Source organism: Anomaloglossus baeobatrachus, chromosome 1 (assembly GCF_048569485.1).
Source record: "Anomaloglossus baeobatrachus isolate aAnoBae1 chromosome 1, aAnoBae1.hap1, whole genome shotgun sequence".
Taxonomy (NCBI): domain Eukaryota; kingdom Metazoa; phylum Chordata; class Amphibia; order Anura; family Aromobatidae; genus Anomaloglossus; species Anomaloglossus baeobatrachus.
The window spans coordinates 967,880,238-967,905,197 of record NC_134353.1 but is presented as its reverse complement, the minus strand read 5'-3'; the positions used below and the strand labels follow the sequence as shown (position 1 = coordinate 967,905,197).

Below are 24,960 nucleotides of genomic sequence, written 5' to 3'. Positions count from 1 at the left end.
CCAGCCGGAGAACTAACTATCCTAAAGGAAGGAAAGATGAATAACTCTCTGCCTCAGAAAATAGACAAGAATAGCTAGCCCCCCACATTCAAAGACTGCGGTGATATAGGAAAAACACAATACACAGATAGATGACAGGATTAGCAAAAGGTGAGGCCCCCACTGACTAAAATAGGAAAGGACAGGAAAGGGACTGATGGTGGCCAGAGTAAAACCCTGCAAAATTCCAAATTCCTGATAGTACAAAAAGGCCCTCAGATCACTCGATCTGAACTCCGTCCTATACCAGGTCCTTTTGTCATACCAATGAACAGAAAACAAGAATCATAACAAATTCAACAAGCCACAAACACATGGACCCAAAGGAGCTATACTCCAAACAGAACTGCAGTGAGTTCCCCAGCCATGCAACTGAGGGGAAAATCCCTGCATGCAAATAAACTGAAAACAACCACAGCAAATGACAAACCCAGATAAGAGCAAAAGAACCAAACAATAAATAAAGCGCAAGCACTTATCTGGGGTAGATGTGGTGTGGAGCAGAATGAAGCAGGCTGGAGATACAAAGAACAACTGGCATCCGGCATAGCCAGCTATCAGACCAGAATTTAAATAAGCAGAGAGTTAGCAAAGGAAACGCCCATTGCACAACACACCTGGTCCAAGTCCAAACCATTCCTGGCCTCCAGAGGGAGCCTCTCAGCAGCCAAAACATAACTAACATTCACAACAGTACCCCCCCCCTTCAGGAGGGGTCACCGAACCCTCACCAACGCCACCGGGTCGCTCGGGATGAGCATGATGGAAGGCGTGAACCAACCTGTCCGCATGAATGTCAGAAGCCACAACCCAAGAGTTATCTTCCTGCCCATAACCCTTCCATTTCACAAGGTACTGAAGCTGACGCCTACTGTGACGGGAATCCAGAATTTTTTCAACCTCATACTCCAGATCCCCTTGTACCAAAACAGGGTCAGGAGGCGCTGCTGCAGGAACTGTTGGCTCTACATGTTTCTTCAACAAGGACTTGTGGAAGACATTGTGAATCTTAAATGACGCAGGCAGAGTCAAACGAAAAGATACATGGTTGATAATCTCCGAAATCTTATAAGGTCCAATAAATCTGGGCTTAAATTTAGGAGATGGAACTCTCATAGGAATATTTTTATAGGACAACCACACCATGTCCCCTACTTTAAACCGGGGACCAACAGTCCGACGCCGGTTGGCAAACTTTTGGGCAGTTTCTTGGGACTGAAACAATTTATCCACTACCCGCCCCCAAATCTGCTGCATTCTGGTGACCACCGAATCCACCCCTGGACAGTCAGACGCCTCAAGCTGCCCTGAGAGGAACCTAGGGTGATACCCAAAATTGCAGAAAAAGGGGGACACCAATGTGGTAGAGCTAGCTCTATTGTTAAGGGCAAATTCAGCCAAAGGCAAAAACGAAACCCAGTCATCCTGATCCGCAGAAACAAAACACCGTAAATAGGTCTCCAGGGTCTGGTTAGCCCTTTCAGTCTGACCGTTGGTCTGAGGATGAAACGCCGAGGAGAAAGACGGCTGAACACCCAATTTGGAGAAAAAAATCCTCCAAAACCTGGATACAAACTGCACTCCTCCGTCAGAAACAATGTTTTCGGGAATACCATGCAAACGAACAACATGTTGGAAAAACAAAGGCACCAACTCTGATGAAGACGGCAACTTAGATAGGGGAACCAAGTGGACCATCCCACTGACTAAAATAGGAAAGGACAGGAAAGGGACTGATGGTGGCCAGAGTAAAACCCTGCAAAATTCCAAATTCCTGATAGTACAAAAAGGCCCTCAGATCGCTCGATCTGAACTCCATCCTATACCAGGTGCTTTTGTCATACCAATGAACAGAAAACAAGAATCATAAAAAATTCAACAAGCCACAAACACATGGACCCAAAGGAGCTATACTCCAAACAGAACTGCAGGGAGTTCCCCAGCCATGCAAATGAGGGGAAAATCCCTGCATGCAAATAATCTGAAAGCAACCACAGCAAATGACAAACCCAGATAAGAGCAAAAGAACCAAACAATAAATAAAGAGCAAGCACTTATCTGGGGTAGATGTGGTGTGGAGCAGAATGAAGCAGGCTGGAGATACAAAGAACAACTGGCATCCGGCATAGCCAGCTATCAGACCAGGATTTAAATAAGCAGAGAGTTAGCAAAGGAAACGCCCATTGCACAACACACCTGGTCCAAGTCCAAACCATTCCTGGCCTCCAGAGGGAGCCTCTCAGCAGCCAAAACATAACTAACATTCACAACAGTACCCCCCCCTTGAGGAGGGGTCACCGAACCCTCACCAACGCCACCGGGTCGCTCGGGATGAGCATGATGGAAGGCGCAAACCAACCTGTCCACATGAATGTCAGAAGCCACAACCCAAGAGTTATCTTCCTGCCCATAACCCTTCCATTTCACAAGGTACTGAAGCTGACGCCTACTGTGACGGGAATCCAGAATTTTTTCAACCTCATATTCCAGATCCCCTTGTACCAAAACAGGGTCAGGAGGCGCTGCTGCAGGAACTGTGGGCTCTACATGTTTCTTCAACAAGGACTTGTGGAAGACATTGTGAATCTTAAATGACGCAGGCAGAGTCAAACGAAAAGATACAGGGTTGATAATCTCCGAAATCTTATAAGGTCCAATAAATCTGGGCTTAAATTTAGGAGATGGAACTCTCATAGGAATATTTTTAGAAGACAACCACACCATGTCCCCTACTTTAAACCAGGGACCAACAGTCCGACGCCGGTTGGCAAACTTTTGGGCAGTTTCTTGGGACTGAAACAATTTATCCACTACCTGCCCCCAAATCTGCTGCATTCTGGTGACCACCGAATCCACACCTGGACAGTCAGACGCCTCAAGCTGCCCTGAGAGGAACCTAGGGTGATACCCAAAATTGCAGAAAAAGGGGGACACCAATGTGGTAGAGCTAGCTCTATTGTTAAGGGCAAATTCAGCCAAAGGCAAAAACGAAACCCAGTCATCCTGATCCGCAGAAACAAAACACCGTAAATAGGTCTCCAGGGTCTGGTTAGCCCTTTCAGTCTGACCGTTGGTCTGAGGATGAAACGCCGAGGAGAAAGACAGCTGAACACCCAATTTGGAGAAAAAAATCCTCCAAAACCTGGATACAAACTGCACTCCTCCGTCAGAAACAATGTTTTCGGGAATACCATGCAAACGAACAACATGTTGGAAAAACAAAAGCACCAACTCTGATGAAGACGGCAACTTAGATAGGGGAACCAAGTGGACCATCCCACTGACTAAAATAGGAAAGGACAGGAAAGGGACTGATGGTGGCCAGAGTAAAACCCTGCAAAATTCCAAATTCCTGATAGTACAAAAAGGCCCTCAGATCGCACGATCTGAACTCCATCCTATACCAGGTGCTTTTGTCATACCAATGAACAGAAAACAAGAATCATAAAAAATTCAACAAGCCACAAACACATGGACCCAAAGGAGCTATACTCCAAACAGAACTGCAGGGAGTTCCCCAGCCATGCAAATGAGGGGAAAATCCCTGCATGCAAATAATCTGAAAGCAACCACAGCAAATGACAAACCCAGATAAGAGCAAAAGAACCAAACAATAAATAAAGAGCAAGCACTTATCTGGGGTAGATGTGGTGTGGAGCAGAATGAAGCAGGCTGGTGATACAAAGAACAACTGGCATCCGGCATAGCCTGCTATCAGACCAGGATTTAAATAAGCAGTGAGTTATCAAAGGAAACGCCCATTGCACAACACACCTGGTCCAAGTCCAAACCATTCCTGGCCACCAGAGGGAGCCTCTCAGCAGCCAAAACATAACTAACATTCACAACAGCTAACGTATTCCGCAGCACTTTACATACATCAGGAACACTGTCCCCATTGGGGCTCAGAATCTAAATTCCCTATCTGTATGTCTTTGGAGTGTGGGAGGAAACCGGAGTACCCGGAGGAAACCCATGCAAACACGGGGAGAACATACAAACTCCTTGTAGATGTTGTCCTTGGTGGGATTCTAACACAGGACTCCAGCGCTGCAAGACTGCAGTGCTAACCACTGAGCCACCGTGCTGCCCATGTATGTATGATTTATAAATTATTAATTTGCATGAAATAAGTATTTACTACAATAGAAAAACAGAACTGAGTATTTGGTAGAAACCTTTGTTTGCAGTTACAAAGGTCGGACGTTTACGGTAGATCTTGACCAGGTTTGCACACACTGCAGCAGGGGTTTTGAAAACTCCTCCATACACATCTCCGGATCTTTCAGGTCGCTCATAAATATAGATCTTCTCCAAATCTTTCAGGACGCTCCTCCATACAGATCTACTGTAGATCTTTCAGGTCGCACCTCCATACAGATCTTCTTCAGATCTTTTCAGGTCCTCCTCCATACAGATCTTCTCCTCTTCTTCAGATCTTCCAGGTCACTCTTTCATACAGATCCAAGTCTTTAAGGTCATCCCTCCATACAGATCTTCTCCAGATCTTTCAGGTCCTCCTCCATACAGATCTTCTCCAGATCTTTCAGGTCGCACCTCCATACAGAGCTCCAGATTTTTCAGGTTTTGGGGCTATCACTGGGCAACATTCAGTTTAAGCTCCCTCCAAAGATTTTCTATTGGATTCAGGTCTGGAGAACTTCAAACAGGCCTGGACATGTGCTGGTGTGAGCAGGGTGACCTTGCGTGCCCTGCAGGGTTTTAATCCATGACGATGTAGTGTGTTACGAATGGTAATCTTTGAGACTGTGGTTCCAGCTCTCTTCAGATCATTGACCAGGTCCTGTCATATAGTTCTGGGCTGAGTCCTGACCTTTCTCAGAATCATCCTTACCTCATCTTGCATGGAGCCACAAACTGAGTAGTATTGACAGTCACTTTGTGTTTCTTCCATTTTCTAACATTTGCACCAACAGTTGTTGCCTTCTCACCAAGCTGCTTGCCTATTGTCCATTCTCCTGAAGCTCATCCCAGCCTTGTGCAGGTCTATAATTTTGTCACTGATGTGCTTAGATAGCTCTTTGGTCTTGGCCATGGTGGAGAGGTTGGAGTGTGATTGAGTGTGTAGAGAGGTGTCATTTATACAGGTAACGAGTTCAAACAGGTGCGATTAATACAGGTAATGAGCGCAGAGTAGGAGCTTCTTAAAGAAAACATAATAGGTCTCTGTGAGCAAAATTCTTGCTGGTTGGTGATCAAGCGATAATAGAAAGAACTAAAGCAGCAGCACTCACCATTTGTGTCCATAATTGTTTATATAACCACAATTTCGCCCAGACGTTCCCCGCTCCTCCTTCCCTGCACCCCGCAATTTGGTGATTTTATGGATTTAAAATAAAAGAATCGTGGACACAATTGGTGAGTCCTGCTGCTTCAATTCTTTCTATTTTTGCATTGTCATGAGTTTTATTCTGTACAGCGCACCACCTGTGGTCCATTTTACTATCAGTACTATTGTTGCCAAGTGGACCTAGTGGGCAAGCGGTTAGTGCTGGACCTCTATATTGTTGCATGTTGGTCGGTGATCAAATACTTATTTCATGCAATAAAATGCAAATTAATTATTTATAAATCATACAATGGGATTGTCTGTCTGTTTTTTTATTCTGTGTCACAGGTGAAGTTACCTACAATAAAAATAACAGATGTTTGTAGGTGGGAAAACTGCAAAATTGGCAGCGTATCAAATACTTAATTTCTCCACTGTATATAATGCTGTTGTGATTGACAACTGTATTTAAGGGGTTAATCGGCCCTAATCAGTTCCAAAACCAGTTGGAGCTAATGCCTAGAGGTTTCGTCTGTCATGTACACGGTCACCCGTGGGAATTTTGCTTGTTGCACGGCGCTATTCACATATTCCTCAGCTGCATTAGAAAGCAGCGCTGAGGAATGAGTACCCTGAACAACCGTCATTAATAGGTGAATCGCCGGTCGTTAAGAGGTTAAAGGAGTTTGTTCCTTGAATATTATCTTCCTCATCCTCGCCTCCCCTCCGGTGTCGGCCAATGGAGGTTTGGAGATCATTCAGTATCTAAAGACCCGACTAAAACACTGTAAATACGACGTATAATGAGACACCGACTAATCACCGAAAACAACAAAAATTACAAAACAAACAAGCGCATCTCAATAAACTAGAAAATCATCAAAAAGATAATTTATTGCAGTAATTCAATTCAAAAAGGGAAAATAATATATTAGATAGAAACATTACACACAGAGGTAACTATTCTTATATATTATATAGTCATTTCACACAGAGGGATCTATTCCTATATTATATAGAGTCATTACACACAGAGGGATCTATTCCTATATTATATAGAGTCATTACACACAGAGGGATCTATTCCTAGATATTATATAGTCATTACACACAGAGGGATCTATTTCTATATATTATATAGAGTTATTTCACACAGAGGGATCTATTCCTATATTATATAGAGTCATTACACACAGAGGGATCTATTCCTAGATATTATAGTCATTACACACAGAGGGATCTATTTCTATATATTATATAGAGTCATTACACACAGAGGGATCTATTCCTAGATATTATAGTCATTACACACAGAGGGATCTATTTCTATATATTATATAGAGTCATTACACACAGAGGGATCTATTTCTATATATTATATAGAGTCATTACACACAGAGGGATCTATTCCTATATATTATATAGAGTCATTTCACACAGAGGGATCTATTCCTATATTATATAGAGTCATTACACACAGAGGGATCTATTCCTAGATATTATAGTCATTACACACAGAGGGATCTATTTCTATATATTATATAGAGTCATTACACACAGAGGGATCTATTCCTAGATATTATAGTCATTACACACAGAGGGATCTATTTCTATATATTATATAGAGTCATTACACACAGAGGGATCTATTTCTATATATTATATAGAGTCATTACACACAGAGGGATCTATTCCTATATATTATATAGAGTCATTACACACAGAGGATCTATTCCTATATATTATATAGAGACATTACACACAGAGGGATCTATTCCTATATATTATATAGAATCATTACACACAGAGGGATCTATTTCACGTGTTTATTATATAGAGTCATTACACACAGAGGGATCTATTCCTATATTATATAGAGTCATTACACACAGAGGGATCTATTCCTATATATTATATAGAAACATTACACACAGAGGGATGTATTCCTATATATTATTTAGAGTCATTACACACAGAGGGATCTATTTCATGTGTTTATTATATATTATATAGTCACTACACACAGAGGGATCTACAGTGCCTTGCGAAAGTATTCAGCTCCCTTGAATTATTCAACCTTTTCCCACATTTCAGGCTTCAAACATAAAGGTAAAAATGTTAATGTTCTGGTGAAGAATCAACAACAAGTGACACAATTGTGAAGTTGAATGAAATTTAATGTTTTTTTAAAAAAATAAATAACTGAAAATTGGGGCATACAATATTATTCGTCCCTACGGATGGGCGATCCCCCCCGATGGTTGGGATCGGAGAGATTCGCCCGATCATTTTGTAAAGATCGTGATCGAGATAACACGATCTTGCATCCCGATCACGATCTTTGACTTTACAGTTATGTGATGGGTGGGGGGCTATGAAATAAAGAATTCAGTTAATAAGAAACATTATCCTTATACTTACAGGTACCGCGACGCGTCCTGCATTCTCTGTCTCCCGACACTTCTTCCGAGTACGATGATCATCGCTGTGTCGCCCGGTAACAAAGGACCTTCCGTGACGTCATAGTATGTGACCAGTCACGTGGGAATGTATTATTTCATTGGCTACAGACTGCTCACATGAATATGACGTCATGCTAGGTCCTGTCATTGCATCACGTCAGTAAGCGGTGCTCGTACGAGCATCTCAGTATTCAGTATACTCGGCGAGCGCCATGTGCCGGCGAGATGCTCGGGCACATGCTCAGCTCCCAGTCCCTGCATGTCGGCACTCTTTACACAGTCAGCCCACATGCAGGGATTAGCAGTGCCGGGAATCAGGTGATCAGAGATCACCGTTGATATAGTAGCCCGCCCGTCAGGCTACTATGTCAACGGTGGCAGCGGTGACGTCACCACTTACCAACCCGCAGCCTCTGCTCACTCATTGAGTGATTAGACAGCGCGGGGAGGAGCAGCGTTCTTCCTCCCTGTGCTGTCTGATATAGCAGAGCTAGATTGGTTGTTGAAGAAGAAAGAAGACAGAAGACCAGGATTGTGGAGGGGTGAGAGGGAGTAATAAACATGGAGTCTCTAAGTGTGTCTGTGTATTTATTTCTAATAAAGTATTTTTTCTCTGTGTGGTGTCTTTTTTAACCCTTTATTGGAGATTCTTAATGGCCGGGTCAAACTTGGCCTGACATTAAGAATCTCGGGCTTAATATCAGCTGGTAAAACAAAGCTGGTATTAACCCCTTATTAGCCAGCGTGCCACCAGCCAACAGGGCTGCTTCTATGAAAGCGCCATTTTCTGGGGCAGCTGCAAGCTGCAATTCACAGCGGGAAGGCCCAGAAAGCCAGAAAGCTTGGGCCATCATATGCTGCGGATTCCAATCCTCAGCTGCCTAGTTGTACCTGGCCGGACACAAAAATTGGGCAAAGCCCATGTCGGTTTTTGTTTTTTTTTTAATTATTTCATGAAATTCATGAAATAATTAAAAAAAGGGCTTCCCTATAATTTTGACTCCAGCCGGGTACAAATAGGCAGCTAGGGGATGGGGGCAGCCCGTACCTGCCTGCTGTACCTGGCTAGCATACAAAAATATGGCGAAGCCCACATCATTTTTTTTTTAGTTTTTGGGTAAAAAAATAAAAAGGGCTTTCCTGGATTTTCCATTGCCAGTGCAGGAAACAGCAAGCACGGGGATTTAGCAGCCAGTAGCTGCTTGGATTACCCTTAGCAATAGAAAATGCAGCGGGAGCCCATGCATTTTTTTTTATCATTTTTTTTAAACAACTAAAAAAAAAATGTGCTTCCCTGTATCTGTATTTTGATTGCCAACCAAGGTAAAGCCAGACAGATGGTGGTTGCAGCCTGTAGTCGTCCGCTTTATCTGCGCTGATGTACCGCCCCGCGACCTCGGCTGCGATCGCCGAGCCGCTAGGATCCGTGCTCGTTCTGCGGGCGGTGGCTCGAGCCTCTCATGGACCCGGGGGTCACTTCGCTCTGCAAGGGAGGCTGGCGCTACGCGCGGGGGATGCGGGTGTTGGGGTGATTGTTCGTGACGCCACCCACAGGTTGTGGTGATGGTGGACACCACCGCTGCAGTAGAGGTGAGGGACTCCTGGGAGCGGTGTAAGGGCGTAGCTTTGGTGTTAACCCCTCCGTGGGTAGGGGCGGTGTGTCCCGGGGCCCGGTTGCGGGGAGATGGTGCAGGGCACAGTGCTGCGGTGCGGTGCCGGATGGCACTGTTGTACTCACGATTAAGGCACACAGAGTCACTGGTAAACCAAACGTGGTGATAGACGGGAGGCCCGCAGCCGGCTTCAGTTCACTAGACGGGTTGGAAGAGTCCACCTTTTCTCCTGCACCTAAGTGCAAGTGGACCACGGTGCCTAAGCACGGGTGGTCTGCTCCCCGGCGGGTGTGTCGAAGGAGCTCCTTTGCCCGCAGGCGTTGGCCCTCGGATCTCTGGCCTCTGGCGGTGGCTACTATCCAGTCGGGTTGGGCTGTTGCCTTCAATCGGGACTTTGGTAGGAAAGGACCCCGTGAGGTCCAGACCTCAATCAGTTAATTTGACTATGGTGGTGGCCTATAGCCTAGTCAGGGTCTGAGTACCCATCCTGGTGCTCCGGTATACTGTTGGCTCCCCGGTTTGGTTCCGGCGGGCTCCAACCCTGTCCCGGTCCCTACGGTTCCACCGGTCATGTTCCCGGTCTCCTGCAGGCGGCCCCTGCCGTCTGCCTGCCTGACTGTTTTGCGGGTCCTAGGCTCCAACCCAGTACTCCTGTTACTCCTTTCACTTCCTCCAACTCCACTGCACTCAACTGAACTCCACTTTCCTGCCTCAGGCCAGCAGACTCCTCGGTGGGCGTATCTTTCCACCTGACCCCGCCCACCTGGTGTGCCTGTCTAACACTGAGGGAGGCAATCAGGACTTGTGTTTGACGGGTGTTACCTTCCTAGTGTGGGGGGTGTGTGTGTGGTGTAGTGACCTGTGAGTCCTGGGGTTTCCAGGGCGTCACACTCCCCATTGGTTTAATGCAGACCGTCCGCGGGCTGCCCGTCCACACCAGTTTATTTTTGTTGCTAAACTGCAAAAAGATAAAAACAGGTAAACAAATAAGCAATTTTTTTCTATTTCTTCCCTTACGGGAGGCACATTCTTAAACCGTTACAAACTTGGTAGATTTGCAGTGGTATGATACTCCTTCCATTTCAATATGATCGCTTGCACAGTGCTCTTTGGGATGTTTAAAGTTGTGGAAATCTTTCTGTAACCAAATCCAGCTTTAAACTTCTCCACAACAGTATCATGGACCTGCCTGTTGTGTTCCTTGCTCTTCATGATGCTCTCTGCGCTTTACATGGAACACTGAGACTATCACAGAGCAGGGGCATTTATATGGAGACTTGATTACACACAGGGGCTTATATTTATCATCATCAGTCATTTAGGACAACATTGGATCATTCAGAGATCCTCAATCAACTTCTGGAGTGAGTTTGCTGCACTGAACGTAAATGGGATGAATAATATTGCACGCCCCAATTTTCAGTTAATTTTTTTAAAAAGTTTAAAATAAGCAATACATTTCATTCAACGTCACAATTGTGTCCCACTTGTTGATTCTTCACCAGAACATTAACATTTTTCTCTTTATGTTTGAAGCCTGAAATGTGGGAAAAGGTTGAAAAATTCAAGGGGGCTGAATACTTTTGCAAGGCACTGTATTTCACGTGTTTATTATATATTATATAAAGTCATTACACACAGAGGGATTATATATTATTTAGAGTCATTACACACAGAAGGATCTATTTCACGTGTGTATTATAGAGTCATTACACACAGAGGGATCTATTTCACGTGTGTATTATATATTATAGTCATTACACACAGAGGGATTATATATTATTTAGAGTCATTACACACAGAAGGATCTATTTCACGTGTGTATTATAGAGTCATTACACACAGAGGGATCTATTTCACGTGTGTATTATATATTATAGTCATTACACACTGAGGTATTATATATTATTTAGAGTCATTACACACAGAAGGATCTATTTCACGTGTGTATTATAGAGTCATTACACACAGAGGGATCTATTTCACGTGTGTATTATATATTATAGTCATTACACACAGAGGGATTATATATTATTTAGAGTCATTACACACAGAAGGATCTATTTCACGTGTTTATTTATGTTAGGCCTCTTTCACACATCATGATTCTGGTACGTGACAGTTTTTATACATACCAAAATCACGGACATACACAGACCAATGATTTCTCACTGACGCGTATTCGTGATTTCCGCATAGAGAGATGTCCGTTTTTCCTGGCATTACTGATGTCTCATGGACCACAATATGGTGTGATCCGTGAAACACGTACCAGAAAAACACGTACATTTAAAATAAAACTCACCCATCTCCAGCAATGCTGTCTCCGGCCGCTGCGCTCTGCTGCTTCCAAGCTGGCTAATTATTCTTATGCATATGCATTTATGCACCGCACAGCCGACCCAGAAGTAGCTGCAGAAGGGAGACAGCGGCGGCTGGAAACAGCATCCGGGAGAGTTCAGCACCATGGACAGCAGGAGCATGGACAGGTGAGTTTGAAATACCTGATCTGCATGTGCGATCGTGGATCACTGATAGCACATGTAGAACCCACATGTAGAACCCATGCAGATGCACACAGAGGGCAATATGTGTTTTTAACACGTCAGTGAAAAACGTCTGTCTTTCACTGACGTGTGAAACAAGCTTTAATGTTGAGGATTATGGCTTACATCTAATGAAAACCCAAAAGTCATTATCTCAGAAAATTAGATTATTATATAAGATGAATAAATCTTTCCCTAGTAAAATGTATAATTTTATTAGAAATGTTAAAACCAACACGGTGAATAACCAACTTAACACAAATTAAAATGCACAGAAAAGAAGATGGCTGACCCTAATGCAATATACTGAGCACTCCCTGACAGCGGGGTCGGCGCCCTGGATGTCACTATGGCGCCCCCACTCACCGTCGACTTTCCCTAACTGTCCCTGGAACCCCTGACAGAAAAAAATGCACGGGTCTATAAATGTGATACAGTGCAAGATAAATCAATTCAAAAGCAATTAACAGGTGGACAGGTAACGGATCAAAGGATTACTTATCTCATATGACGATATAGACCGTGCCTGATGCCTCAACGTGTTTCCCCCATGAACGGGTTCCTCAGGAGGCCAATAAAGCAGTGTAATTGCATTAATAATGGTTTGTATAGCAACAATGGTGGCTTGGTTTATTCCTCTTTTTAGCACAAGCGCAGATACATAAGGAAGTGCCTGAATAGGCAAACATAATAACAAAAACAATCAATTGATAGTGCTCAGATTAGCCCAGGTTATCACCCGTAATCCCCCCAGAAAAGGTACCCTGCTAGCATAACGTCAATTACCTGGTGTTGTTAACGCACTAGATGATAATGGTGTGCATGTTGTCCAGGAGATGGTTTCCGGCAGCGTGAGAGACCATGCTGGGCAATGCTGCATGCGTGGTTTAAATACTCCGCACCCCTACGTCGCAATAGGTTAACGTAGCTTGCGCATGTACCCAGTGCCTGTCCAGAACTCAGCGCGCCGATATGATGCGTACCATAATGGAGCGCAGAATGGTTGCGTCTGCGCAGGATATCTGGTAATCGTGACATTCAATTTAACCCGCGCACGCGCCAGTGTATGACTAGCTCTGGTGTCTCTCATATATTCTCTATGGGATTTAGGTCAGGCGAGTTTGCTGGCCAATCAAGCACAGTGATACTGTGGTTAGTAAACCAGGTATTGGGACTTTTGGCAGTGTGGACAGGGGCCAAGTCCTGCTGGAAAGTGAAATTTCCATCTCCAAAGAGCTTGTTGGCAGAGGGAAGCATGAAGTGCTGTAAAATTTACTAGTAGACGCTGCACTGACTTTGGTCTTGATAAAACACAATAGACCTACACCAGCAGATGACATGGCTCCAAACCATCACTGTGGAAGCTTTACACTAGACCTCCAGCAGCTTGGATTGTGACCTCTCCACTCTTCCTTCAGACTCTGGGACCGCGCTTTCCAAATGAAATGCAAAATTTACTTTCATCTGAAAAAAACACCTTGGAGACCGAGCAACAGTCCAGTTCTTTCTCTCCTTGGCCCAGGTAAGACGCATCTGGAGTTGTCTATTGGTAATGAGTGGCTTCACACAAGCAATGTGACACTTGTAGCCCATGTCCTGGATACGTCTGTGTGTGGTGGATCTTGAAGCACTGACTCCAGCAATGTCCACTACTTGTGAAGCTCCCCCATAGTTTTGAATGGCCTTTTCTGAACAATCCTATCAAGGCTGCGGTTATCCCGGTTGCTTGTGCACCTTTTTCTACCACAACTTTCCTTCCACTCAAAGTTCAATTAATATGCTTGGATACAGAACTCTGAACAGCCAGCTTCTTTAGCAATGACCTTTTGTGGCTTACCCTCCTTGTGAGATGTGTCAGTGACTGCCTTCTAGTCATCAGTCTTCCCCATGATTGGGTAGCCTACTGAACCAGACTAAGGGACCATTTTAAACGCCTTTGCAGGTGTTTTGTGGTAATTATTCTAATTTTATGAGATGACTTTTGGGTTTTCATTGGCTGTAAGCCATATTCAACAGTAACAGAAATAAACATTTCTGTGTGTAATGACTAATATATAGGAATAGTTCTCTCTGTGTGTAATCACTCTATATAATATATAGGAATAGATCCCTCTGTGTGTAATGACTCTATACTTGATATTCTAATATAATGAAATGCACTTGTATTTCACAAAGAACAAACCAAAACAGAAGAATCAAACAAAAACTTAATTTTCTCTTATATTTCTCTCTCGTTATTTATTCCTGTGGTCTTCTCACGCTGATTATGGACTGAGCCTAAGTCCTAGAATTAGCTCTTATTCGACCCGAGGAGATGAAAGGCTGTTGGGTTCTGGTTCGAAGGACCAAGTCGTTAGAGAAATTATTTCGTGAGGCACAAATTCATCTGAAGCAAGCAGGTTTTATTCTTACAGCAAGAGACAAGGCGATGTCTTATATTACAGTACAATAGACACTCAGGCACACCTGTCCATTACTTATTGGTGAAAATCTATATGTGTGAATGCAGCTTTTTCAGAATGTAATAATTGGAATAAGGCAATTACTAATTGGAGCAAGAAATTTAATAATTGGAACAGGCGCATGCGTTTACATATCCATTATCTAAGGCACAGGTGTGCAGATATCATACATTTCTACAAATTCAAGGACGTAATTTACATTCTTGCTCATCTCTATCCTAAGTTCTAAGCATAAACATTCAAAATACATTTTGTTACAACTTTTACCTCTTGATATTCCTAACAGTCTCCTGATCTGACCCCAAACACCTATGGGGAATTGTGAAGAGACAAGTTGCGCTTCACTCTCCATCCGGCATCCAGGCTCTAAAAGAGCTCGTTCTTGAAGGGAAAAAAGATGGACGTTGTAATGTTCCCAACTCGTTCATTCCAGACATAGAAGACTTAGTGCTGTCCTTAAAACTCATGGAGGCCATCCAAAATAATACATGTAGTAGTTTTGACGTGGTTTTTTTTTTTTAACTAATGTGAGCAAAACTGAAGATTCTGTCATTAAAGTTAAAGTTAATAATGTACTTTTATGTTATTAGTTAAAAAATGTTTTGTGAAAAGCAGTGTTGTAAACATTGTGGAAAGTGTTCTTATGTTAAGTGAGATATTAATTAAAATCTTACCTATCAAAGGGGGTGTACTCATTTAAGCTTAGCATCTCTCTTGTGTGTCTTCTCATGTCTCACAAAATTTGATTTATCTATAAAGCATTTATCACAGTGTGAACATGAATACGGCTTCTCCCCTGTATGAATTCTCTTATGCTCCATAAGAACTGATTTCTTTATAAAAGATTTCCCACATTCTGAACATGAATACGGCTTCTCTCCAGTGTGAATTCGCTCATGTTTCACAAGATTTGATTGATGTATAAAAGATTTATCACATTCTGAACATAAATACGGTCTCTCTCCTGTGTGACTTCTCACATGTCTCACAAGACTTGATTTATCTATAAAGCATTTATCACAGTGTGAACATGAATACGGCTTCTCTCCTGTGTGACATCTCTCATGTGTCACAAGACTTGATTTTTGTACAAAAGATTTCCCACATTCTGAACATGAATACGGCCTCTCTCCTGTGTGACATCTCTCATGTGTTACAAGACCTGATTTTCTTGTAAAAGATTTCCCACATTCTGAACATGAATACGGCCTCTGTCCTGTGTGAATTCGCTTGTGTGTCACAAGATTTGATTTATTTGTAAAGCATTTCTCACATTCTAAACATGAATAAGGCTTCTCTCCAGTGTGAATTCTCTGATGTCTTACAAGAGTATGTTTATTTTGAAAGCCCCTTCCACATTGCAAACATGAAAATAGTTTCTCCTCTGTGTGAATTCTTTGATGTTTATTAAGATGTGATTTTTTTCTAAAACATTTCCCACATTCTGAACATGAAAACGGCTTCTCTGCTGTATGAATTCTCTGATGATTAATAAAAGCACTTTTATTTGTGAAGGATTTTCCACATGGTGAACACAAAAATGTTTTTTCTCCTGTGAGAATTCTCTCATGTCTAACAAAGTTTAAATTATTTTTAAAGTTTTCTGAACAGGAGTATGGCTTGTCTTTGTGCTTTCTTTGTGTTACAAAATTTGAGCTTTTAGTAAGTTGCTTGTCATACTGAAATCTTGGCTCCTCTTTGTCACCTGGAAATATGGTATTAATCTGAGATTGCTCAGGAGAGGGTTCCTCATGAGTAGGGGGGTTATATGATAGCGACGTGTCATGAAGTCCAGGATGTAAATGAAGGGTAATGAGGTTTACTCCATTAGAGGACTTCCTGATATCTTCTTTTTTACAATTTATTGACAAAACGTTATTCTCACAAGGATTTCCTATAAGGATGAAAGATAGACTGAATGTTATTTTTTTACTACAACACAATAGGAATTTCTACATTTAGATAGAATAGACAAAAAAAATGGTCTACTGCGGTCTGACAATCCAAATGCTGCGAGGAGAAAAAAGTTCATTTTCTCCCCGCTGCATTTTTGCCAGCATTGAGCAGGTGAGAAACGCAGATTAATCTCATATCTGCAGGTTAATAGCATCATCTCTAAGGACAGGTTCCCTTTATCTTTATTGAATTGGTCGTTATGAATAGGGGTTGACCTGTTCCAAGTTTATCATGGATCAGAACAGACACACAAGTCTCTCTCGTTCCTTCCTTCCTCTGTTCTCTCCCGCACCCATGACTTTCAAATTAGGTTTCACAGTTATTGTTTCTCTGGCAGGTAATGAGGCCAGCTTCCAGAAGTACAACCAGACATGAGCAAAGCTCTAATAGAAGCTACCCGTGCCTGTTCCTAGGTTTAGGAAAGATGTTTCCTGTCCAGCAGATACCAAAAGAAACATATTCCAGCTCACTGCTATGATATGTAAATCTAAGGAGTGGACCACCTGATCCTGCACGGAAATCCCAGGCACAGGGAAACAAATTCAAAAGAAGTGAAGTCCAGCGGATCACAGGCAAATGGATTAAAACCTTTTCTTTATTTTCATCTCATTAAAAAAGGACAGCATCCACAAGGTACAGTTACCAACGCGTTTCGACATAACGCCGTGTCGTAAGTTCTTATTCATGGATATTTAACAAACAGTGCAATACCTCTATATATAATACAAACAGACTTCCCTCTCACTTGGGATCCAACCCACAATTCGTTACTTAATTACTCTACATCTGTTAGATACCAGCGATCAGGGCATAGAAAAAACACCATAAAATTTGAAGCATATATATATTATATATATAAAAAAAATGAAAAAATATTTTAAAAACATGATAAGATGAATAATTTTCAATAATTATATTGTGTAATCATATCCTGGCGTATATATTGAGCCCTGAAGGAATTCTGGTATTTAGTTTAAACATCCAAAAGGATTCACGATTGAGAACTTTCCGCTGAAAATCTCCCCCTCTGTCTAATTTATTGACTTTTTCTATAGCCCTAAAACGAAATCCTTTTAAATTACCGCCATAACATGTCACAAAACGTTTGGTTACCGCAGAAGGACCGCATAAATCTGTTTTGTTCATGTCAGAAATATGACGCCTCATATGGTTTTAAGATAAGATAAGTCCACCTGTGGAGATGTTACTTCTAACGTGTGGTGGATGACAAGAACTAGCACGCAGGATCGAGGTATTGTCAGTGGGCTTTTTCATATGGACTAATTTCAATTGAACCATCATATGTACATGACCTATCAGATTAATGATAAATGAAGAAGGTGATCCAGCTGGGTGCTCAGGTGATTTATTCAGTGCAGTTCAGACAATGTTAACGCGTTTCTGGCTTAACGCCCTTAATCATAACCCGTCAGACGTGGGTGAGCTGGATTCCTACATAACTATCAGATTAATATCCAAAAAATTAATTTTGACTTTATGAGAGTTAAATGTAAATTTTAAATTAAATATATTATTATTCATATACAGTGCTGGCCCAAAAGTATTGGCACCCCTGCAATTCTGTCAGATAATACTCAGTTTCTTCTTGAAAATGATTGCAATCACAAATTCTTTGGTATTATCATCTTCATTTAATTTGTCTTCAATGAAAAAATAAAAAAAATTGTCATAAAGCCAAATTGGATATAGTTCCACACCAAACATAAAAAAGGTGGTGGACAAATGTATTGGCACTGTTTGAAAAATCCTGTGATGCTTCTGTAATTTGTGTAATTAACAGCCCCTGTAACTTACCTGTGGCACATAACAGGTGCTGGCAATAATAAATCACACTTGCAGCAGGTGACATGGATTAAAGTTGACTGAACCTTTGTCCTGTGTCCTTGTGTGCACCACATTGAGCATGGAGAAAAGAAAGAAGACCAAAGAACTGTCTGAGGACTTGAGACTCCAGATTGTGAGGAAGCATGAGCAATCTCAAGGCTACAAGTCCATCTCCAAAGACCTGAAAGTTCCTGTGTCTACGGTGCGCAGTGTCATCAAGAAGTTTAAAGCCCATGGCACTGTGGCTAACCTCCCTAGATGTGGAAGGAAAAGAAAAATTGACGAGATTTCAACGCAAGATTGTGCGGATGGTGGATAAAGAACCTCGACTAACATCCAAACAAGTTCAAGCTGCCCTGCAGTCCGAGGGTACAACAGTGACAACCCGTACTATCCGTCAGCATCTGAATGAAAAGGGACTGTATGGTAGGATACCAAGGAAGACCCCACGTCTTACCCCGAGACATAAAAAAGCCAGGCTGGAGTTTGCCAAAACTTACTTGAGAGAGCCTAAAACGTTTTGGAAGAATGTTCTCTGGTCAGAGGAGACAAAAGTAGAGCTTTTTGGGAAAAGCCATCAACATAGAGTTTACAGGGAAAAAAAAGAGGCATTCAAAGAAAAGAACACGGTCCCTACAGTCAAACATGGCGGAGGTTCCCCGATGTTTTGGGGTTGCTCTGCTGCCTCTGGTACTGGACTGCTTGACAGTGTGCATGGCATAATGAAGTCTGAAGACTACCAACAAATTTTGCGCATAATGTAGGGCCCAGTGTGAGAAAGCTGGGTCTCCCTCAGAGGTCATGGGTCTTCCAGCAGGACAATGACCCAAAGCACACTTCAAAAAGCACTAGAAAATGGTTTGAGAGAAAGCACTGGAGACTACTAAAGTGTCCAGCAATGAGTCCAGACCTGAAACCCATAGAAGACCTGTGGAGAGATCTCAAAATGGCCGTTTGGAGAAGGCCCCTTCAAATGTCAGGGACCTGGAGCAGTTTGCCAAAGAAGAATGGTCTAAAATTCCTGCAGAGCATTGTAAGAAACTCATTGATGGTGACCGGAAGCGGTTGTTCGCAGTTATTTTGGCTAAAGGTTGTGCAACCAAGTATTAGGCTAAGGGTGCCAATACTTTTGTGTGGCCCATTTTTGGAGTTTTGTGTGAAATGATCAATGATTTGATTTTTGTTTCATTCTCTTTTGTGTTTTTTCATTGCAAGCAAAATAAATGAAGATAATAATACCAAAGAATTTGTGATTGCAATCATTTTCAGGAAGAAACAGAGTATTATCTGACAGAAATGCAGGGGTGCCAATACTTTTGGCCAGCACTGTATGCAATGAACTGTTCTTGCTGAAAAACCCCTTCCTTCCATACAATTATCAAATTGTCAATATAACGACCGTAAATTATATTATTTTTATAAATGTTAGACTCACAAAAAATATTTCTTTCCTCCCACACTGCAACAAAAAAGCTGGCTAATGAGGGGGAGAATCCCCCCCCCCCCCCCCCGATGCTAACTCTCTGTCTCTGCAGAAAGAATTTTCCATTGAATTCAAAATAATTGTGTCTGAGCAAAAATTCTGTAGATAAAAATAAAAATTCTTTAATTTCTGGGGTATAGGAACTGTATTTATGTAAGAAATATGTCAAGCTATCCAATATGATGTTATACGGGAGGGAGGGGCAGAGACTCTGTATGTCGCACGTTAACCATACATAGTCTGGCTGCCATGTCACATCACACATACCATTAATTACCGCTTTTGTGTCGCGGATGTATCCAGGTAAGTCATGAACTAAGGGTTGTAGGTAAAAGTCTACCCAAGCTCCTAGATTTTCAGTTAATAAACCGATTCCTGCAATGATCTGTCTAAATGGTGGGGGGGGAATTATTTTTGTGAATTTTTGGTAATGCGTGATAAATTGGCACAATAGGATATTCCACGTATAAATACTTCTGTAAATCCTCATTTATTGCCCCCAATTTAATGCCTACCTCGAGTAGTTTTAATAAATCTGCTTTGTATTCAGATGCAGGATCTTTTGATAGTGGTTAGAGTTGAGCAGATTTCGAATAATCCGGGTCCGGCGGATGACCCGCGGGTTGCCAAAGAAGTCCGGGGACGGAGGAGAGAGAAAAAAAAAAAAAAAAAAAAAAAGAGAGGAGAGAGAGAAAAAAAAAAAAAAAGGAGGAGAGAGAAAAAAAAAGAGGAGGAGAGAGAAAAAAAAAGAGGAGGAGAGAGAAAAAAAAGAGGAGGAGAGAGAAAAAAAAGAGGAGGAGAGAGAAAAAAAAGAGGAGGAGAGAGAAAAAAAAGAGAGGAGAGAGAAGAAGGGAATTTTGTTTACTTACCGTAAATTCCTTTTCTTCTAGCTCCAATTGGGAGACCCAGACAATTGGGGTGTATAGGCTATGCCTCCGGAGGCCGCACAAAGTACTACACTAAAAGTGTTAGGCCCCTCCCCTTCTGCCTATACACCCCCCGTGCTCCCACGGGCTCCTCAGTTTTGGTGCAAAAGCAAGAAGGAGGAAAAAATTATAAACTGGTTTAAAGTAAATTCAATCCGAAGGATATCGGAGAACTGAAACCATTCAACATGAACAACATGTGTACACAAAAAAACAGGGGCGGGTGCTGGGTCTCCCAATTGGAGCTAGAAGAAAAGGAATTTACGGTAAGTAAACAAAATTCCCTTCTTCTTTGTCGCTCCATTGGGAGACCCAGACAATTGGGACGTCCAAAAGCAGTCCCTGGGTGGGTAAAATAATACCTCGTAATAGAGCCGTAAAACGGCCCCTTCCTACAGGTGGGCAACCGCCGCCTGAAGGACTCGTCTACCTAGGCTGGCATCCGCCGAAGCATAGGTATGCACCTGATAGTGCTTCGTGAAAGTGTGCAGGCTCGACCAGGTAGCCGCCTGACACACCTGCTGAGCCGTAGCCTGGTGCCTCAAAGCCCAGGACGCGCCCACGGCTCTGGTAGAATGGGCCTTCAGCCCTGAGGGAACCGGAAGCCCAGCCGAACGGTAAGCTTCGATAATTGGCTCCTTGATCCACCGAGCCAGGGTTGATTTGGAAGTCTGTGACCCTTTACGCTGGCCAGCGACAAGGACAAAGAGTGCCTCCGAGCGGCGCAGGGGCGCCGTACGAGAAATGTAGAGTCTGAGTGCTCTCACCAGATCTAACAAGTGCAAATCCTTTTCACATTGGTGAACTGGATGAGGACAGAAAGAAGGTAAGGAGATATCCTGATTGAGATGAAAGGGGGATACCACCTTAGGGAGAAATTCCGGAACCGGACGCAGAACCACCTTGTCCTGGTGAAACACCAGGAAAGGGGCTTTGCATGACAACGCTGCTAGCTCAGACACTCTCCGAAGAGAAGTGACTGCTACTAGGAAAACCACTTTCTGCGAAAGGCGTGAGAGAGAAATATCCCTCATTGGCTCGAATGGTGGTTTCTGAAGAACCATCAGCACCCTGTTCAGATCCCAGGGTTCTAACGGCCGCTTGTAAGGAGGAACGATGTGACAAACCCCCTGCAGGAACGTGCGTACCTGTGGAAGTCTGGCTAGGCGCTTCTGGAAAAACACAGAGAGCGCTGAGACTTGTCCCTTAAGGGAGCCGAGCGACAAACCCTTTTCCAGTTCAGATTGAAGGAAGGACAGAAAAGTGGGCAAGGCAAAAGGCCAGGGAGAAAAACCCTGAGCAGAGCACCACGACAGGAAAATTTTCCACGTCCTGTGGTAGATCTTGGCGGACGTTGGTTTCCTAGCCTGTCTCATAGTGGCAATGACCTCTTGAGATAATCCTGAAGACGCTAGGATCCAGGACTCAATGGCCACACAGTCAGGTTGAGGGCCGCAGAATTCAGATGGAAAAACGGCCCTTGAGATAGCAAGTCTGGTCGGTCTGGTAGTGCCCACGGTTGGCCGACCGTGAGATGCCACAGATCCGGGTACCACGACCTCCTCGGCCAGTCTGGAGCGACGAGGATGACGCGGCGGCAGTCGGCCCTGATCTTGCGTAACACTCTGGGCAACAGTGCCAGCGGAGGAAACACATAAGGGAGCTGAAACTGCGACCAATCCTGAACTAAGGCGTCTGCCGCCATAGCTCTGGGATCTTGAGACCGTGCCATGAACGTCGGTACCTTGTTGTTGTGCCGGGACGCCATGAGGTCGACGTCCGGCACCCCCCAGCGGCAACAGATCTCCTGAAACACGTCCGGGTGAAGGGACCATTCCCCTGCTTCCATGCCCTGGCGACTGAGATACTCTGCTTCCCAGTTTTCCACGCCTGGGATGTGCACTGCAGAGATGGTGGAGGCCGTGGCTTCCACCCACATCAAAATCCGCCGGACTTCCTGGAAGGCTTGCCGACTGCGTGTGCCGCCTTGGTGGTTGATGTATGCCACCGCTGTGGAATTGTCCGACTGAATTCGGATCTGCTTGCCTTCCAGCCACTGCTGGAACGCTTTCAGGGCAAGATACACTGCCCGTATTTCCAGAACATTGATCTGAAGTGAGGACTCTTGCTGGGTCCACGTACCCTGAGCCCTGTGGTGGAGAAAAACCGCTCCCCACCCTGACAGACTCGCGTCCGTCGTGACCACCTCCCAGAGGATGGGGGTAGGAAGGATTTCCCTTTCGATAATGAAGTGGGAAGAAGCCACCACCGAAGGGAAGCTTTGGTCGCCTGAGAGAGGGAGACGTTCCTGCCGAGGGACGTCGGCTTCCTGTCCCATTTGCGTAGGATGTCCCATTGCAGAGGACGCAGGTGAAACTGCGCGAAAGGGACTGCCTCCATTGCTGCCACCATCTTCCCCAGGAAGTGCATGAGGCGCCTCAAGGGGTGTGCCTGACCTTGAAGGAGAGATTGTACCCCTTTCTGTAGTGACCGCTGCTTGATCAGCGGAAGCTTCACTATCGCTGAGAGGGTATGAAACTCCATGCCAAGATATGTCAGCGATTGGGCCGGTGTCAGATTTGACTTTGGAAAATTGATGATCCACCCGAAGCTCTGGAGAGTCTCCAGAGTAGCGTCGAGGCTGTGTTGGCATGCCTCTTGAGAGGGTGCCTTGATCAGCAGATCGTCCAAGTAAGGGATCACCGAGTGACCCTGAGAGTGGAGGACCGCTACTACAGTAGCCATAACCTTGGTGAAAACCCGTGGGGCTGTTGCCAGGCCGAACGGCAGTGCCACGAACTGCAGGTGTTCGTTTCCTATGGCGAAGCGCAAGAAGCGCTGGTGCTCTGGAGCAATCGGTACGTGGAGATAAGCATCTTTGATATCGATCGATGCAAGGAAATCTCCTTGGGACATTGAGGCGATGACGGAGCGGAGGGATTCCATCCGGAACCGCCTGGTCTTTACGTGTTTGTTGAGCAGTTTCAGGTCCAGGACAGGACGGAAAGACCCGTCCTTCTTTGGGACCACAAACAGGTTGGAGTAAAAACCGTGACCCTGTTGCTGAAGAGGAACAGGGACCACCACTCCTTCTGCCTTCAGAGTGCCCAGCGCCTGCAGAAGAGCCTCGGCTCGCTCGGGAGGTGGGGATGACCTGAAGAACCGAGTCGGGGGACGAGAGGAGAACTCTATCTTGTAACCGTGAGACAGAATGTCTCTCACCCAACGGTCTTTTACCCGTGGCAGCCAGGTGTCGCAAAAGTGGGAGAGCCTGCCACCGACCGAGGATGCGGATTGAGGAGGCCGAAAGTCATGAGGAAACCGCTTTGGTAGCGGCACCTCCGGTGGTCTTTTTAGGACGTGACTTAGACCGCCATGAATCAGAGTTCCTTTGATCTTTCTGAGGCCTTTTGGACGAGGAGAATTGGGACCTGCCCGCGCCCCGAAAGGACCGAAACCTCGACTGCCCCCTCCTCTGTTGGGGTATGTTCGGTTTGGGCTGGGGTAAGGATGTATCCTTTCCCTTGGATTGTTTGATGATTTCATCCAAACGCTCGCCAAACAATCGGTCGCCAGAAATTGGCAAACTGGTTAAGCGCTTTTTGGAAGCAGAATCTGCCTTCCATTCCCGTAGCCACAAGGCCCTGCGGAGTACCACCGAATTGGCGGATGCAACCGCCGTACGGCTCGCAGAGTCCAGGATAGCATTAATAGCGTAAGACGCAAATGCCGACGTCTGAGTGGTTATGGACGCCACCTGCGGCGCGGACGTGCGTGTGGCTGCGTCAATTTGCGCTTGACCTGCTGAGATAGCTTGTAGCGCTCATACGGCTGCGAATGCTGGGGCAAAAGAAGCGCCGATAGCTTCATAGATGGATTTCAACCAGAGCTCCATCTGCCTGTCAGTGGCATCTTTGAGTGAAGCCCCATCTTCCACTGCAAGTATGGATCTAGCCGCCAGTCTGGAGATTGGAGGGTCCACCTTGGGACACTGAGTCCAACCTTTGACCACGTCAGGGGGAAAGGGATAACGTGTATCCTTAAGGCGCTTAGAAAAACGCTTATCTGGACAAGCATGGTGATTCTGGACTGCCTCTCTGAAATCAGAGTGGTCCAGAAACATACTCGGTGTACGCTTGGGAAACCTGAAACGGAATTTCTCCTGCTGTGAAGCTGACTCCTCCGCCGGAGGGAGCTGAGGGAGAAATATCCAGCATTTGATTGATGGACGCAATAAGATCGTTCACTATGGCGTCCCCGTCTGGAGTATCAAGATTGAGAGCGGCCTCAGGATCAGAATCCTGATCAACTGTCTCCGCTTCATCAACCAGAGATTCC

At 44.3% G+C, this 24,960-nt stretch overlaps 3 protein-coding genes across 3 annotated transcripts in view; all 3 read right to left on the bottom strand.

Annotated features, from left to right (window-relative positions):
• Positions 1–24,960, bottom strand: part of LOC142257980 (uncharacterized) — a 347,977-nt gene that overhangs the window by 156,050 nt on the left and 166,967 nt on the right. The window lies entirely within an intron of this gene.
• Positions 1–24,960, bottom strand: part of LOC142258008 (uncharacterized) — a 496,305-nt gene that overhangs the window by 354,590 nt on the left and 116,755 nt on the right. The window lies entirely within an intron of this gene.
• Positions 14,342–24,960, bottom strand: part of LOC142303644 (uncharacterized) — a 41,363-nt gene continuing 30,744 nt past the window's right edge. Inside the window, exon 2 of the mRNA XM_075345196.1 lies at positions 14,342–16,306. Within this exon, the coding sequence (XP_075201311.1) occupies positions 15,105–16,306 (1,202 nt within the window). The 3' untranslated portion in view covers positions 14,342–15,104. The remainder of the gene's footprint in view (positions 16,307–24,960) is intronic.